At 47.5% G+C, this 17,043-nt stretch overlaps 1 protein-coding gene across 1 annotated transcript in view; it reads left to right on the top strand.

Annotated features, from left to right (window-relative positions):
* Nucleotides 1–17,043, top strand: part of RTTN (rotatin) — a 98,978-nt gene that overhangs the window by 64,783 nt on the left and 17,152 nt on the right. Inside the window, exons 35-39 of the mRNA XM_037035684.1 lie at nt 5,690–5,786; nt 9,336–9,528; nt 10,936–11,026; nt 12,297–12,450; nt 14,782–14,919. Of these exons, the coding sequence (XP_036891579.1) occupies nt 5,690–5,786; nt 9,336–9,528; nt 10,936–11,026; nt 12,297–12,450; nt 14,782–14,919 (673 nt within the window). The remainder of the gene's footprint in view (nt 1–5,689; nt 5,787–9,335; nt 9,529–10,935; nt 11,027–12,296; nt 12,451–14,781; nt 14,920–17,043) is intronic.

Genomic DNA, 17,043 nt, shown 5'->3' with positions numbered 1-17,043 from the left:
CTGCTGGGATATCACTTGCACTTGGAGAAGTACATCCCGGTGACACCTGCTCAGAACGCATGCAATGGCAGCTGTAAATAGAACATTCATTCTCTTTTGTGTGCATAGCACGTGCTATTTTAGAGATAATTACTCTTTACCTAAAATTATTAGGAAGAGCCAGTAATACTTATTGTATTTTTTTCTGTGTTTTGTACTCATTTTTGTGTGTTTGACGTTTTCCAAACTGAGTAATGACAGAGTTACAGCCATTGCTATCAAGGGCAGACATTTAAAGAAACCAACACAAACATTTTGAACTAGATTTCAGCAGTTTTATTAAGCAGAAATCTCTAACTGAAATAGGTGAAATGGGTTTGGGTCTTATTATATGTTTGTACTAAAGTACATTTTCTGAATTTTGGTAAAAATCAGTTATTTTATGTAATAACCTTTAATGTGTGGAGCCAGCCTGGCCTGTGCGTGAGCTGCGTGCGGGTGCGCGTTCGGTGGTCAGGGCCGTACTGCTGGAGGGCGGGGGCCTCTCGCAGGTGAAGGGGCGCCGTCTCAGAGCGTCGAGGTCTCCGGCCCAGGGCCCAGAGCTAGTCAAGGGGCCGGGACAGGCTCCGGAGGCTGTGGCCTTAAGTCGGGTGTGGTCCCCCCTCAAACCCACTCTGTGTCCTGGTGTCTGGATGTGAGAGGCTGCGGTCAGATGGGAAGGGCCTGTCATCTCCTCTTGGTCCTTTGTGGTGTTTCTGAGCTCTTTTTTGTGTGTTGTACACATTTGAATGACAACTCTAGTGTATACAGTTAAAGTGATGCAACTTCCTGTTGTGGAAAGTGATGTAACTTCCTGTTGTGGTTTGCCTAGAATTCATGAATGGAAGTTGCAAAGCTCCCTATGTTGCAAGGCAACACGATAGGTAGGTTCTTTAGTTACCGTGTCTGTTTACAGACACTGGTGCAGAGGTTCTTTCTTAGTTTTTGTGAGCTACGTCTGAGACTCTCAGTGCAGTGGCTATTTACTGCCTACTCTGACACCAGGAAGGCGGTGAGGCCGGAAGTGTGTGCCCTTCAGTTCAAGGAGAACTCAGTGTCATTTGTCTTATTGTGGGACGTGAATTCCAAAGCTCAGAATGTGGCTCATAGCAGAGGGAAGGGAGGGAAAAGTCTAGACTGTGCTTTTGTCCTGAGGCCGTTTTAGTGACTAGAGTGAGAAGTAGGTACAGGTCAGACGCCCTGTTCCTGGACGAAACGACCCCGGCCTCCCACCAGGGGCCTGTCCTCCCTGTGGGGTGCACACCCTCCCGTGGGGTGCACAGCAAATGAGACTGTGTTCTCCCCTGGAGGAGAGGGAGGGGGTGACGTAGCATGCTCAGTTTGCTGGTGACCTAAGCCCACTGCCACGCCCTGGGGATGGGTGGAAGTCTCAGGCCAGCAGAGGTCTCTCCTTGGACAAGCAGGTCCCCTCTGACTTGAGTTGATCTGTGTGGCTGTGACTACCGTCTTGGTCCAGGATCCTGCCTGGAGTCTGAAGGTGGGCACACCCCTGCTTGTCCTTGTATGTAAGTGAGGACCCAGATGAGGTCAGGCCTGCGGGGCCTGTGGCATCCAGACTCACAGGAACCCCCCTCCTGGCAGCTGACACTCGAATTTCAAGATGACAAGTAATGTCGTTATCTGTTGATGGGTCTCAGTAAATATAATCCAATAAATATTCATTGAAGGTTATTTTGAAACAAGCAAGGATTCGAATGTTCAGCTAGAGCAATTCAGTCTAATACTTTTTTGTCTTAAGTAGAGATAGGCTAGTAGAAATATAAGTCACCCATAGTGAATTTTTAAAACACAGCATATCGCCGTATGAGGAACTCCCTGAGTCTCCTCATCCACGGGCGCAAGCTGTAGCCCATGAGTGGGCAGTTGTGAGTACGTGAGGCAGTTTATTCTTGTGTTACTCGTCATTCGTGTTTTCTGGATGAACAGCTGGAAACTTACTTTTGCCCAACCCTGTACAACCAATTGGTAGGTTCTTTGTAAAATCATGTTTTACAAATTTCTGTTTCCCTTCCTTGGACTGTGCTGAGAAAAATAAGTATACAGAGTACAGCTGTTATGAACCCCTGACCTTGGGTCAGGAACTGCAGCTGTGCGTTCTCCTGAGACCAGGTGTTTCCTGGGCCCTTAGCCACTGCCCCGGACGCCGCCTCTGTGCTTGCAAGCAGTGAGGGCTGCCGGTGTTCGCAGCCAGGCAGGTCCGTGCGGACAGAAGGGTTCCAGAGCTCTTCTCCTCGGTTCCGCGTGCAGCCACAGGAGCTCAGGCAGCCAGAGCTGGCGCGAGCAGAGCGAGCAGATACAGGCCGAGCGGTGCCAGCCTGCAATGCGGTCCCGGCTGCAGGGCAGGGGAGTCATGTGTCTGCTGGCGGCGTTTTTCTGTCTCGTACATTCTTACGTCCAGTCGTGGGCAGATTTAAAAAAAACAAACTCATCGAGTTTTTTCCCTATTATCTGGATCTAATTTAATATAAAATAAAACATGAAGTATACATCCTGTTTATGTGTTATTTATTTAGACTGAAAGTTACCTAGGTTTCCTTTTTGAATGCCTTCATGTATGGGGCTTATTTTTGGCTACAGCTTCCTGTCACTTCTTTCTTTTTTTTTTTTTTTCAAAATGTCCAACTGGAAGTGGGTGAGAGAGTAGTAAGATCTTACAGTTGAATGGTGGATTTTCAACCTGTATTAGTCTCATCTAGTATTTCCTTCAAATGTATTCTTTGTACTCTCAGAAACAGTCAATGGAAATAGCCTTGGCTTTTGCTCCATTCTGTTAACCTCAAGACCAAGTCACCCTCCTGTGGGTGTTGGGATGGCTCTGGTTCCACGCTGGAGCTGCGCCATGTTGGAGCGGGAGCCAGGGTTGATTCATGCGCCCGTGCACTGGTGCGGCCCCCGCCTGGTGGTGCGGGGGGTGCATGCGGTCTCGGGGAGAGCAGGTGGGCAGAGCTGGTGGGTGCTAAGAGAGCGGCCTGCCCTCTCCAGGTGAGGTGTTCCTCATGTCGGAGGTGCCAGACTTGCTGGTTTGGGCTTTTTCCAGTTTTAGGAGGCCGCACAGTCTTTTTATCCATAAACCGGTAGTGAAATTATGTTTGCCTTCTACAGAATTTCTGTTACGTTTAACATTTTAAAAAGTGTAACTGAAACACTGTGTCAGGATATTGCCTAATTTTTTTTTATTTTTTTAAATATATTTTATTGATTATACCATTACAGTTGTTCTATTCCCCCCTTCATTCCCCTCCACCTGCACACTCCCTCCCCCACTATTCTCCCCCCCTTAGTTTATAACCACGTGTCTCAAGTTCTTTAGATTCTATATTTCCCCCACTATTCTCGCCCTCCCCCCTATCTATTTTCTACCTACTGTCTATGCTATTCTCTGTACCTTCTCCCCCCTTCTCCTCCTCCCACTCCCCTGTTGCTAACCCTCCATGTGTTCTTCATTTCTATGGTTCCACTCCTGATCTAGCTGTCCTCTTGGTTTGCTTTTGTTTTAGGTGTGGTTGTTAATAACTGTGTGTTTGCTGTCCTTTCACTGTTCATATTTTTCATCTTCTTTTTCTTATATAAGTCCCTTTAGCATTTCATATAATAAGGGCTTGGTGATGATGAACTCCTTGAACTTGACCTTATCTGAGAAGCACTTTATCTGTCCTTCCATTCTAAATGAAAGCTTTGCTGGATAAAGCAATCTTGGCTGTAGGTCTTTGGATTTCATGACTTGGAATACTTCTTTCCAGCCCCTTCTTGCCTGTAAGGTCTCTTTTGAGAAATCAGCTGACAGTCTGATGGGAGCTCCTTTGTAGGTGACTGTCCCCTTATCTCTTGCTGCTTCTAGGATTCTCTCCTTCATTATAATCTTGGCTAATGTAATGATGATGTGCCTTGGTGTGTCCTTCTTGGGTCCAACTTCTTTGGGACTCTCTGAGCTTCCTGGATTTCCTGGAAGTCTATTTCCTTTGCCAGACTGGGGAAGTTCTCCTTTATTATTTGTTCAAATAAGTGTTCCACTCGTGGCTGTTTCTTTCCCCCTTCTGGTACCCCTATAATTTGGATGTTGGAATGTTTAAAGATGTCCTGGAGGTTCCTAAGCCTCTCCTCATTTTTTTGAATTCTCATTTCTTCATTCCTTTCTGGTTGGATGTTTTGTTCTTCCTTCTGGTCCATTCCATTGATCTGAGTCCCAGTTTCCTTTCCATCACTATTGGTTTCCTGTGCATCTCCCTTCATTTCAATTAGTTTAGCCTTCATATGTTCCTCTAATTTGTGAGTATAATCAACCAGTTCTGTGAGCATCCTGATAAATAGTGTCTTGAATTGTGCTTCTGAGAGGCTGGCAATTTCTTGGTCGCTTAGAGTTATTGGCTCTGGGACTTTGAGTTCTTCTTGCACCATCTTTTGGGCTGTTCGTGCCTGTTCCATAGCAGGATTGGAGCCCTAAGGTGTTCACCAGAGCAGGGCAACTAAGTCGCTGGGTTGTGACGCTGTATGTGGGGGCGGGGTCAAAGAGGGACAATGGCGTCTCGTCTGCCGCCGCAGCCCCCACCAGTGCCACAGCTGCCACCGTCACTGGGCCCACGCGTTTCATCCCACTGCCCACAAGTGTGCCACCGCCGTCAGCCCTTGACTCCTGGGGCCTGCGTGGTCCGTCTCACTGTGCATGAATGTGTGACCGTGGTCAGTCTGCCCCATACCCTGACTGGGTCTGAGCCACTTGCGAGCCTAGGTCGGGGGATCTGTCCTGCCCGACCCTGCTCTGCTGCTGGCTCCGCTCCTCTTACCATCCCTGTTGAAGGGTTAGATGTAGTCGGACTTCCGTATGATTCAATTTTCTGTTTTTTGGCTGTGTCTTTGTTCTCCAAACCTTTGTTGTATTCAAACTTGGTTGTGGGAGAAGGCACAGTGTTTCTACCTACGCCTCCATCTTGGCGGAAGTCCATTGCCTAATTTTTAAAACAATTTTTTTGCAGTATGGGGAGAGGTAGAGAAAACTCTTTTAATACTGCAGCTAATTTTTCCTAAGCACTGTCAAGATTTGTGTGCCATTGAAACATAAAAAAAAAACCTCTTTTGATTATGAGTGAAGAAATCAAGCCAAAGGAAAGGAAAACACTGAAGTGGAGAGATCTGTACAGCCCATGTTTGATACAGTGTTCTTCACACTGAGCAGGATGGGACAGCCGAACCTCCGGGGGTGGATGGACGGAGGGAGAGAGCACCGTGTGCACATACGGGGTTGGCGGGGGGCGGTTATCAGCCAGGACGAGAGAGGACTCTTGCCACACAAGATAAGGGTGGACCTCGAGGGCAGCACGCTAAGCTCAGTAAGTCAGAGAAAGACAGACACTGTGTGCTTTCTCTTATATGTGGAGTCCATACGCAAATAAATGGGTAAGTGAAGCTCATGAAAAAACAGAAAATACAGAAACTGCAACAGGTCTTACATAAGAAGTAGAAAATGCCACTTGCCAAATGATGATAACTCTCAAAACACAGCATGTTTCCCAGTTAGACCAGCGAGTGTGGTTTTGCTACAAGCCTCCGGTTTCCGGATATCCTGCCCGAGTACGTCTTGCTCGTGTTCATTTCCCGAGTTGTGACACGCAGGTGTGATCACTGTGAGCAAAAGCGTTTTCTTGCTTGTCTGCAGGTGGCGCCCTCCTCGGGGAGCTCGGGACCGTCGCCGCTGCTGCCACCCTCCGCCGCGTCTCTCCCGGACTCCTCGCGCAGCCCGTTGCTGGCTCCAGGTACCCTTCGGGAAGAGTCTGTTCAGTACTTTCAGAAGGAAAAAGAACAAGTCGGTCCAGATAGATATTTTGACAGTAAACGTCCAGATAAGAGCAAAATCGAATGTCACAGAACATGATAGAATAAATTAGAATAAATATATCAGAAAGGAACAAAACAAATGCTTCTAACTATAAGCGTGAATTTGGCCATCCACTAAACAGTCTGCTCGCTGCATGGTGCTTTGTTAGTTAAGCACAGAGAACTACAGGGCTGGTGGATATTTGTCAACTCCGGTATCCCTCCTTTGCAAGAACACTCGGTGACCGCAGTAGTCCACTTGGAGCGAAGGCAATCAGGTCCTAAGTATTTTTCAGACTGTCCTTCCATATTAAAGCACATAGGATGCATTGGGTCTCTTACTGCAAATACGTGATGAATAGCCTAGGATTTATTTTTATTAATGACAATATATATATATATTTTTTTATATACACAGTGTTACACCTTGCATTAGGGATTGTTTCCAATTCCATTATACTTCTAAATATAAATATATGTACATATATATTTATACTTGAAGGTTACAACTGAACATTAAATTCCTAACCTGTAGGGAATACGCTATCTGTAAAAAAGAAGATTTTATTTATTTTGAGTGAGAAGCTAAGGGGGAGAGCTAGAGGAGAGAAACATCAATGTGTGATTGATTCTTTTGTACCGCCCCCTACTGGGGACCTGGCCTGCAACCCAGCCATGTGCCCTGACTGGGAATTGAACCGATGACTCTTTAGTTCACAGGCCAGCACTTAATCCACTGAGCCACACCAGCCAGGTCAGACTGTACTATCTTAAAACAAGGTAACTTTAAACATTGAAGAGTAAAAATCTGCTGAGAAAATGCTTTCTAAAACTTCAAAAATACTTAAGACATTACTCTGAATTTTTATTTCAGTACTAGCTCATAACTTCCTAAACCATTTCCCAGTTTGATTTTTAGTAGTTAATGTTGACAATATACAAAAGTGAGAAAAAACTTACTTAATTTTCTTGAGAACAAAGGAACAGATACAGATTGTGTAAGTAGCTAAGGACGCAGTGCGAAATGAAAGTTGTTAACGAATTTCTTATCTGCCTCCGAATGCGTGTTGTGTTACTCTTTTTTGAGCTACAGCTCACATGCCATCTTACGTGCATGGTTCAGCGGTTCTTAGCAAGTTCACAGAGTTGTGCGGCCATCACCACGGTCAGTTCTAGAACGTTTTGTTTCATCAGCCCGAAGGGACCCTGCATCCGTTAGCAGTCGCCATCCCGCCCCCACTCTCTCCAGCCCCAGCAGCCACCAGTTTGGGACAGTTCCTGTGAACGGAGCCACACAGCAGGTGCCCTTTTGTGGCTGCTGTGTCTCACTCGGCACGAGGTCCTCGAGGTCCGCGCTGCGGTGGCACGTGTCAGTGCCTGGTGCCTTTTCGTTTCCGAAGGGTGCTGCCCGGTCTGGATAGAGCCCTGTGGTTTACCTGTCCTTCAGCTGTGGGCCCTGGGGCTTTCCCCACCGTTTGGCTGTTATGAGTAATAACGCAGCAGTCACTTCTGTGCACATTATTGTGTGGACACCCGGGGGTGGGCGTGGATTTCAGTTGTGAGTCTGTGAAACCCGGAGTTTATTCTTATTTATTATTGTATGATCTGTTGTCTTTTTGTTGTCATTTTTTATTCTTATTTTTGATTTACCTTCCATGTGATAAATAATGACTGGTAATTTAACCCTCCATTGCCCACCCCTGTACCCTTGCATGGGTATTTTGTTCTATCATTCTCTATTTGGCCTTATTTTATTTTCAAGGATAGTGCTCAGGACATACGTTCGTGGACACTTTTACCCATTGCTGGTCACTGCCGTGTGTGGATTCGGCAGAAAGCTTTTTGGCCTCTGTGTTGAGCCTGTCACACGTCTTTGAACTTGGCTGGAACCCAGCACTTGTGCTGTCAGCGAGCTGCAAGACCAGAGCGGTTTCGGGTGCTGTTGATGTCTTTCTGAATTCCGTCTTTAAAATAGTATTCAGATGCAGTTTTTTTGTTTGTTTTTTTTTTTAGTGATAATGAGATTTTAGTTCCCTCAGCCGGGGCATCTAGCAGGATTTTTCAGTGAAGCTGGTTAGTCCTCTCATTGCTTGTGCTGTGAACCTTGAGGTACTTGGGAGTTATCTCGTCCCAGCGCCGTTCGGGACAGGGTGACAGCGTTTTCTCTAGCACACGCGTCAGGGCCACTCCAGACTTTTCATTTTTCCACTTAGTTTCTGACCTTTGTTACAGAAAAATTGTTATAAGAAAACCAATACCAGGGTCTCTTGAGCTATAAGCTACATTTGATTAATACAGTTTAATCACCACAAAATAACAGTGTTCGTCTGTGTGGGGACTGTACATATAGACAACTGGGACAACTCTGTGCAGATAAAATATAAAAATTACATTGGCTACATTGAGTGAGTGAATTTCTTTAATGCTGTGCCCCTCCCAATTTACTGGTCTCCTGCCTTCTGTGTGCTGACCCAGGACAGACGTGCTGAAGGCGCGNGTTATAAGAAAACCAATACCAGGGTCTCTTGAGCTATAAGCTACATTTGATTAATACAGTTTAATCACCACAAAATAACAGTGTTCGTCTGTGTGGGGACTGTACATATAGACAACTGGGACAACTCTGTGCAGATAAAATATAAAAATTACATTGGCTACATTGAGTGAGTGAATTTCTTTAATGCTGTGCCCCTCCCATTTTACTGGTCTCCTGCCTTCTGTGTGCTGACCCAGGACAGACATGCTGAAGGCGCGTAATGCATGTTTTGTGACTGGTATTTAAAATTCTTCCTCAAAACCATTGGAAGTATTTCTGGGGACTTGCCTCAGTTTGATTTTCCCAGTTTTGTTTGATTTAAAATGTCAGCTCTTTCCTGGTGACATGTATTCTCAGAGTGCCCCCGAAAGGAATTAATAATTACGGAGGGAAACTTTTGTCTTTTATAATCACAAAACTAGGAAATTAACAGTGATGCGGCCACATGATCTGTTCTGTAGACCTTTTCCAAATACTGCATATTGTCCCATGAATGTCCTTTGTAGCAGAGGACAAAAGTTCCCTTTCTCTTCTGGATCCGGTCGGGAGCGGCTGCGCACTCAGCTGCCTCGTCTGGGGTGCTGACCCGGAAGTGCTCCCCAGCCTTGCTGTGTCTTCCCGGACCCTGGCCTTTTGTGACAGTTCCAGGCCAGTGGCACTGCAAGAGGCCTGATGTTCAGCTGTCCCCCCATCGTGAGACCTTCAGTGCCTCACTCAGGAGAACCATGATTCCTGCCTGTCCCATTATTGGTGGTGTTGACCTTGACCATCTGGTTCGGGTGGGACCCCTATGTCTCCCCGCTGTGAAGGCCCCAAGTGGAGCACGTGGGACTCCCAGCCGTCTCTCTCTGACACGTGCAGAAACTTTCCTCGACTGGCCGACTTGTGACTGTCACACAGAACTGCAGGGTAAACGAAATGGGATGTTTTCTCTGCACGCTCTCAATCACAGGTCAGGCCGAAACTGCGTCCCCGAGGCTTCCTGGCGATTCGTCCCTTTCTGCTCCTTGGCCCCGGCCCAGCGTCCTGGTCACCCCGCCCCTCCTCTCAGCGGTGTGCAGCCTCTCGCACAGCCTCCTGGTGGTTGCGCCCAGAGACACGGCTCGTGCTTTCCGACAGGCTGGGCTCCTGGAGCTTCTCTGCAGGTGAGGGAGACGCCCTCGGGGGCACGACCTTGGGGATGGGTGCCCTGGGCTGTATCTGCGCGGCTGCAGGGCTCAGGGTCCTGGGCTAGCTCTTCCTCCTCCGCAGGCCCCTCTGGCTGCAGGGCTGGTGCGGGCGGGTGGAGCTGTCCTGACAGCCTTGGCCTTAGGTCTAATCTTCCACTTGTATCAGTTTCTCACATTGACTGTTGGGCTCCCCCTCGGAAAAGTCCCGATTTTGTAAAATCCGGAGGTTCTGAACCCTGTTTGTCCTCCGCCACGCGCAGGTACTGTCCAGTCCCCTTCTGGTCATTGTCACTGGAAGTGAAGGAGTTAGGAGGTTCGCTCCCTAGTGGTCGTATCGGATGAATGNTCCTCTCAGCGGTGTGCAGCCTCCTCCACAGCCTCCTGGTGGTTGCGCCCAGAGACACGGCTCGTGCTTTCCGACAGGCTGGGCTCCTGGAGCTTCTCTGCAGGTGAGGGAGACGCCCTCGGGGGCACGACCTTGGGGATGGGTGCCCTGGGCTGTATCTGCGCGGCTGCAGGGCTCAGGGTCCTGGGCTAGCTCTTCCTCCTCCGCAGGCCCCTCTGGGTGCAGGGCTGGCGCAGGTGGGCGGAGCTGTCCTGACAGCCTTGGCCTTAGGTCTAATCCTCCACTTGTATCAGTTTCTCACATTGACTGTTGGGCTCCCCCTCGGAAAAGTCCCGATTTTGTAAAATCCGGAGGTTCTGAACCCTGTTTGTCCTCCGCCACACGCAGGTACTGTCCAGTCCCCTTCTGGTCATTGTCACTGGAAGTGAAGGAGTTAGGAGGTTCGCTCCCTAGTGGTCGTATCGGATGAATGTCCATGATTTGAAAAATCACTTTTAAAATTTGTTTGCATTTATTTAGTTATGTGAGACTGAACTTTTCGTTAGAAAAAAAATTGTCATAAGATTTAGGGAAATCATGATTTGGGTCTCCCGTTTATCTGAAATACCACCGAGCCTCTGGCACAATGTTTTCTGGTTTCTCACGGGTGGTGCGGTGCGGTAGAAAGGGCTGTCGGCACTGAATCGGCCCCCCTGGGGTCCGGTTTGAGCTGGTCCCTCGGCAGCGCTGCAGCCGCGGCCCCGGGTGTCACTGACTACACCTGTGTAATGGGGTCAGCATGAGGGTTATGAGCGATGCTTTTTATACGCTTTCATTAGGTGTTTTCTTTTGAAATTCTTTGCTTCCTACTTGTGTCTGGTAAGATCTTTTCCTGTGCTCTGAAGTACCTTTTTATAAACATTTATTGACTTTCTTTGTGAAAACCCTTTCTCTTGAATTCCATTCAAGGTTACATTCTAACTTCAAATTTGGATTTATTCATCTCTAACAAGAGGCCTACTCACCATCAGAAGGGTTTTTTTTTCTGTCCCTGACAGTGTCGCCAATGCCACGCTCCTAGAGAGCTGGGTGCAGGAGCTGAAGGCCCCGCTGCCATCGTCCCCCCCAGTGGAGCACACGCAGGCTCAGGTGAGGGTGTGGCCTTGGGCCCCTCTGTGCGTCCGTGCGCTGTGAGTGGGGGAGACAGGAACCCTGCCGAGGCTGCGCTGTCTGTACGAGGGGGCAGATCCCTCTCCAGCTCTAGCTGGTGTGATGGGGTCATTTGAAATAGGTTACTTAGCATTTTCATCTTTCGGGGTGGAAAGGAGCAGAGGGGTTTGAAGACCTAGACTCTACTCCTGGTTCCATTGTTAACGAGCTATAACAGTTTCATGGAGGGTCTGGGTATCTTTCCGCACCGTGATAAGAGAGGAGGGTGCGGCCCGGCCTGTTTGTGTGCCCCCGGGGACCCCAGGGCCCACCCAAGCCTGTCCCCAGAGGTGCTGGTCCCACCCTCGGGGGTGGGTGAGCGTGTGCAGGAGTGAGCGTGCATGGGGCGCTGGTCGTACTACTTTATGTGACACAGCAGTCACGTGAAGTACTGTCAGTGGCCTCAGAACGCGGTGGGAGGAATAAGTGTGTGGTGTATGTGTGGCCTGTGCACACACGTACAGAGGGGGCCTTCAGAGTGTCTCTCTAATGTTGGTTTGTGTGGACAATCGCATTTCCTGGGGACAACAGACAAAGGAGACGTCTCAGCTTATTCTTTACTTTTTATATATCCAGGAAATTTTCTTGAAGTACTTTGTCAGTGAATGCTTCTTACCATATTACAAGCAACATTCCAGAAATGGTTTTATTGGTAATATTGGGGCAGATTGAATTTTTCTTTTCTAGTTAAGAGTAGTATTTTTACCCTGAAGGGTAGTTGAGGGCGGACATGCAATAATTTGCATTTTATTTGTAGCAATAATTCGGCTAATAGGCTACCTGCCCCCACCCCCCAGTTGTGCCCTTTGAAGAGTGTTTTGAAGTTTTTCTTTTTTCTTGTACAAAATTACAGGCTTTATAGCTTTGGAATGCCCTTTGCTGCTTCTCTGAGAATATTGATTTCACAATTTAGCTACTTGAAAAATTCTGAGGCTTGCTTTCTCTAAATGGAAATTCCGTTGACTTCAAAAATGTTGTTTTGTTTGGTGGTATTATAGTTGGTGGTGTTAACGTGACAGTTAGTGATGTGCTCACGAGAAAAACAATGCCCTGTCCACTGTGCATTCATTTGAGGTCTCTGAAAGTTATGATTACTATTTTATTAGTTTTTCTATTACTGCATTTACAAAGCAATTCCCTCCAGTGCATAGAAAGCAGGATGCCTTCCCTCAGAGGTGGGCCCTGCGTCACTTCCTGTCCTTGCCGGCAGGCGTCCTTCCTGCTGGAGTACCTGTGCTCCTTGTCCCGGCTTCTGCAGTCCTGTGTGGTGGTGGACCCCACCCTGCTGCTTCAGGACAAGCTTCTGAAACCTCTTGTGGCGAACGTCATCCGAGTTCTCACCATCTGCACCAACGATCTGTTGGGTAAGCTCTATTGTTCCGGTTTAGGAGGGAAGTAAACAGTGTTTTGGGGAAAACCTTTGCACCAGGTACCCACTGCAAGGTGTGCTTCGGGTGACCCTTTCCCAGTGTTCGGGAGTTTTCAGGGTGTACTTTACAGTTTGGGTGCGGTAAGAGGTACTGGGGGACAACCTCAGGGCAGTGTGTGTGGGCCCAAGGGCTGTCCCTGTGCCCTCAGTTTACGCAAAGGTCAAGTTCTTTATGGAATGTGAGGAGTGTGAGGAAGAGCTTCAGCAAGTATTCTTGTAAACGGTGGCCAAGGCCAGGAGACCTACCAGTGACTCATCTCCAGTTACAAGTATAAGCAAGGCTAGCGTGTAACATCGAGGTCTGAAATGATGGAAAAATAAACTGATGGAAAGTTCAATATAGTACTTAGTAGTGGAGACCAATAAAAAAGGGGGATCTTTATCAAAATTAACATGTGATAGTTGTCTAAAATAGTTTATAATGAAGTAATTGATCATTTGGCAATTCTCGTTGCTTGTCAATTCATTCCTGTCTGGTCCTTTGAATTTTATGGCTTGGCTTGGTTTGGTCCATTAAGAGAAATGTCCGATGAGGCACAGCCACGCCGGTCCCCAGTGTGTCATCAGCGTTGGGAATATCCCGGTGTGGCGGATCCGTGAGGCCGAGCCTTCTCTACGAGGCGGAGTCACGTGCCCCAGGAGCAAAAGCGTCTGGGGGAAGGGGCCGGGAAGCCTTCTAGCTCTTCAGTGGCCTGTGGCCGCCAGAGCTCCCCTCTGCCCCGTAAAATGTTATTCCTTAGCGCGTAATTCTCCTGTCGGGTTTCCCTGGGTGTCACTGGAGAAGCATGAACGCGGAGCCCGGGAAGGCAGCCAAGAACGGCGCCAGGTTGGAGCTTCCCGTCCATTGGTGGGACTGGGTGTCTCCATCGGGTGCAGGCACCACTGCCCGCCCTGTGGACGCACCACTGATCCTGTGCCTTGGCGCGTGACTTCGGATTTGAGAATTAAATAAAAGTAGTGTATTATTATTTAATTACGTAAAAGTGTTTAACCTATCAATTATGTCAGGTGCTGAAGAGAAAAATGTCAGTGGCATCTGAATATGTATCTACTAAGTGGTTAAGTTAAAGGTTATTTTCTTGTATCTAGCATAAGTTAAAAGTCCATTAAAATATTTTTTAAGAAATTAAATTTTTTCTGGAAAAATAAAAATTTTGAGTAATTTTATAAAAATTATGACTTGTAATGTTCATATGTAATTTGATACATTTTGATATATGAATAAATTACATTAGAAGTTGTTCAGCAAGCATAGTTATAAAGTTAAATATTAATAGTTTTTTAATTTTTAATTTAACTTGCAACTTAAATATTTCATTTAGCTGCCTTAAGCCTGTATTGAACAAAATTAGTAAGCTTTATACTTACTCTTTTTATGTGTGAAGTGCAGACATACAGATAGTACGTAAACGGACACAATATCTGTGGAATTAATATTTCATGGGGCTGGCAATGAGAAAACGTGCCTGAAAGACTCCCGTAGAACTGGCGATGACGAAAGACAAGAGGAAGACGAGGGCTGTCATCCAGACGCCCTGACGCGGCTGTTCTGGACTGACGGGTGCTGATCACCAGGGGGCGCGTCCTAGTCTCGCCCGGTGGGGGAGGTGACGGGCGTGGGCAGAGCCTGCGGGTGGTGTGGGCGGGAAGGCGGTCCTGAGATGCAGTGGCTGCCTCCAGCCTTCAGGTGCCACGTGGGGGGACGGGAGCAGCGGTCCCCGCTGGAGCAGGTGAACCGGGACGTCAGCCGCAGGCAGAGCTGCAGACCCTCCCCCACAGCAGCATCGTCTTCCCTGGGGGGCGACCCTCCTCGGGGCCGCAGGGACACTTCTTCGTGGCGGCCTTGGCGCGTTGTTTGCCCCTCTCCTCCCACAAAGCGGGGGGGGGGGGTGCCGGGGAGGAAACCAGAGAACCTTGGCGTTTATGGAAGCAGCAGCACACTGACACGTTTCTGCAGCATGCCCAATGAGTGCTGCTGGAGTTCTGGCCGCACTTGCAGCTTGGTGCACTCCGTGGTGGTTGCATTTGCTCGGATGAGAGGGGAGGTGTGAGTGCACATTTATTTGTCTGTAGGAAGAGGGAGGAGAGATATATGTAAGAAGCAATGTAAAAGAAAGTAATTGAAGTAAATTCATGCTGAATCCCATTTGGCTCTGACAAGTACACACCTTATTTTAAGTGTAATGAAGTGTCTGATGAATTTTGTATTTTAAAAGGCCCATTTTCTTTGTATTCATAACTTGACATGTTTCGATGAACTCAACAGATGGCGAGTTGGTGTCGGCGTTTCATCAGACGTGGACACACTCGTTTAACCTCCTGGCCACCCTCCTGAGGAAGGCCGCAGCGGCCTCTCTGCCGCCCGTAGCCGCGGGGCTGGCCCAGCGCTGGGCGGCGGTGCTCGGTAAGGGACACTCTCATCGCGGGGCCTTCTGCTCGCTCAGATGAGGACGGTCGTTAGTACACCTTTACGTACAGGGCCATTCCATACAGGAATGGGGTGCTCGCTTCAAGACATGTGCAGGGCCCTTGAGGAGCCCCCAAAGTGTGTGTTAGAAAAATCGAAACACCCTTCAGGGGACCGTGAAAATAGGGGAGCCTGTGGCGTCCTGCAGGTACACATGGCGTGATTGTAAAACGGTGAGAGAGGTTTACCTCCGTTGGTGTGGGAACTGCGCTCTTTCCTCCCCCGCGTGCACTTGCTGACGTGGGCAGAGCTGCACTCGGCGTCCTGCGCGTGGTCACGTGGGGAGTTCTGGTCAATGTGGTGTCCGGTCTCGAGACCCAGGGCTTCTCGCACTGCGAGTTCTCTCTCCACAGAAGTACCAAGGACATAGTGTAGTTATTTTTATAAGATGTTTTCTTAACTGCTTAAGTAACTACTGCCTTTAATTTTCCATAAAGTGTCTTCTGAATTTTAGCATGGCAGGAAGCTTTTTTATATAAATATTTTAAGTGACACTTGTTACTTTTTTTAAATAACCAGTTTAATTTTCAGAGTTGAATTTAAGTTTCTAAATCATCAGTAATTTAATCGACTCTTTCCCCACACTTTATTTTATCATTTGGTCATTCTGTAAGTTAAATGTGTGATATATTTTGTAACCAGAGAGTTGTTCTGAAGTAAGATTTATGAGGAAATATGTTTAACAAGAAACGGAGTTGTTAGGTACCTGGACATAGAAGTTCTGCATTTACCCTAAGGGGAATATTTTCTATTTAGAGATTATTATTTTATTAAAAGAAGTAAAAGTTGAAACTGATTGATTGATTGACTGGCTGAGATGGAGGTTTTCCTGTTGCAAGCACAGGGCTTCACCGCCTGAGTCACTAATGAGGTGAAGCAAGATGGGTAACGGGGTGCACGGGCCCCGAGCCAGCGGGTCGGGCGAGGTCTGCCAGCTGTTCCGGGAGACGCGGTGTTGTGGGAGCAGGCCGCGCCCGACTCCTCCCCTCCCGCCCAGGGCGTGTTCAGTCCATGGTGGCCTGGAGCAGCTGTGACGGAGGCCTGTGGCCCACAAGCTGAGAATACCTGCCGTCTCTGGGTCTTCGCAGAGACAGTTGTTGACCCTGATTTAAGCCTGTTGACCTGACACTGTTTCCCTAGGGATCAAATAAAGACTCATTAAATTCAAAACCTTTCTATAAAACACACACAATTTTATATAATAGTGGTGCTAATCAAAAATAACCTACATAAACGATTGGCTTTGGTAATTGTGATGCTGATGAAAACATACTAATAAAAATGATCAGTGACATTTGTTGACATGGAGATGGTTTGGGTTTTTTTTGTTTATTTGCTATGTTATGTATGCACACACATTCAAAATATACTGTAACTTATGTCATCTGTAACAGTCTTTGCTCAAACTTTCGAACGTGACTAATATTTAGGTATAATTTACATGAACATAATTCTCATGAAATCCACTGCTGACTGAATTATTTTTCTCAAGTTACTGAAGAATGTGAGCATTTCTGTAACCTAAATCTGGGTAGAAACTCTCCCAGTTATAACTCGTACACAAGTATGAATCCGAAATAATATATAAATGAAACAACAAAATTATAAACCGGTGCTAGCAATGGAATAAAATGCACATAATGCGGCAAATGTTCCTTTGATTGTGTTAATCAGTGCTCACAACGGGAGATTGACGAGGCCGACTCGGTGTAGACTCTCCTGAGCTGGTCTGCCCGTCCTGCTCCGCTGTCTGCACATCCGCCCCTCACACCCTCGTTCCCCAGCGGAGTGACCGCGAAGCTTCGATCCTGCCAGCACTAAACGCTGTCTTGTTTCGGGTGCTGCTCGGCATCAACTTGTTTGGAAGGGGAAACACAGTCCCACTTAGGGGGTGGAAATGTAAATAATTTGGGGTATAGTTGCCTTAGCTTCTTTTTAGGTTAACACTGAAATAAAAATGAGAAAGTTAAGAACCCTAGAGACTTTGGGGCTCCAGTAGATCCCAGAGGGATCGATAGCCATTTATCCACATCCCTCTTACGAGGAGTATTTTGGGTCTCG

Source organism: Sturnira hondurensis, unplaced genomic scaffold, assembly GCF_014824575.4.
Source record: "Sturnira hondurensis isolate 20B ecotype Veracruz unplaced genomic scaffold, ASM1482457v3 Scaffold0001872, whole genome shotgun sequence".
NCBI classification, from domain to species: domain Eukaryota; kingdom Metazoa; phylum Chordata; class Mammalia; order Chiroptera; family Phyllostomidae; genus Sturnira; species Sturnira hondurensis.
Note: the sequence above shows the minus strand (reverse complement) of the source record. Positions and strands in the feature narration are given on the sequence as shown.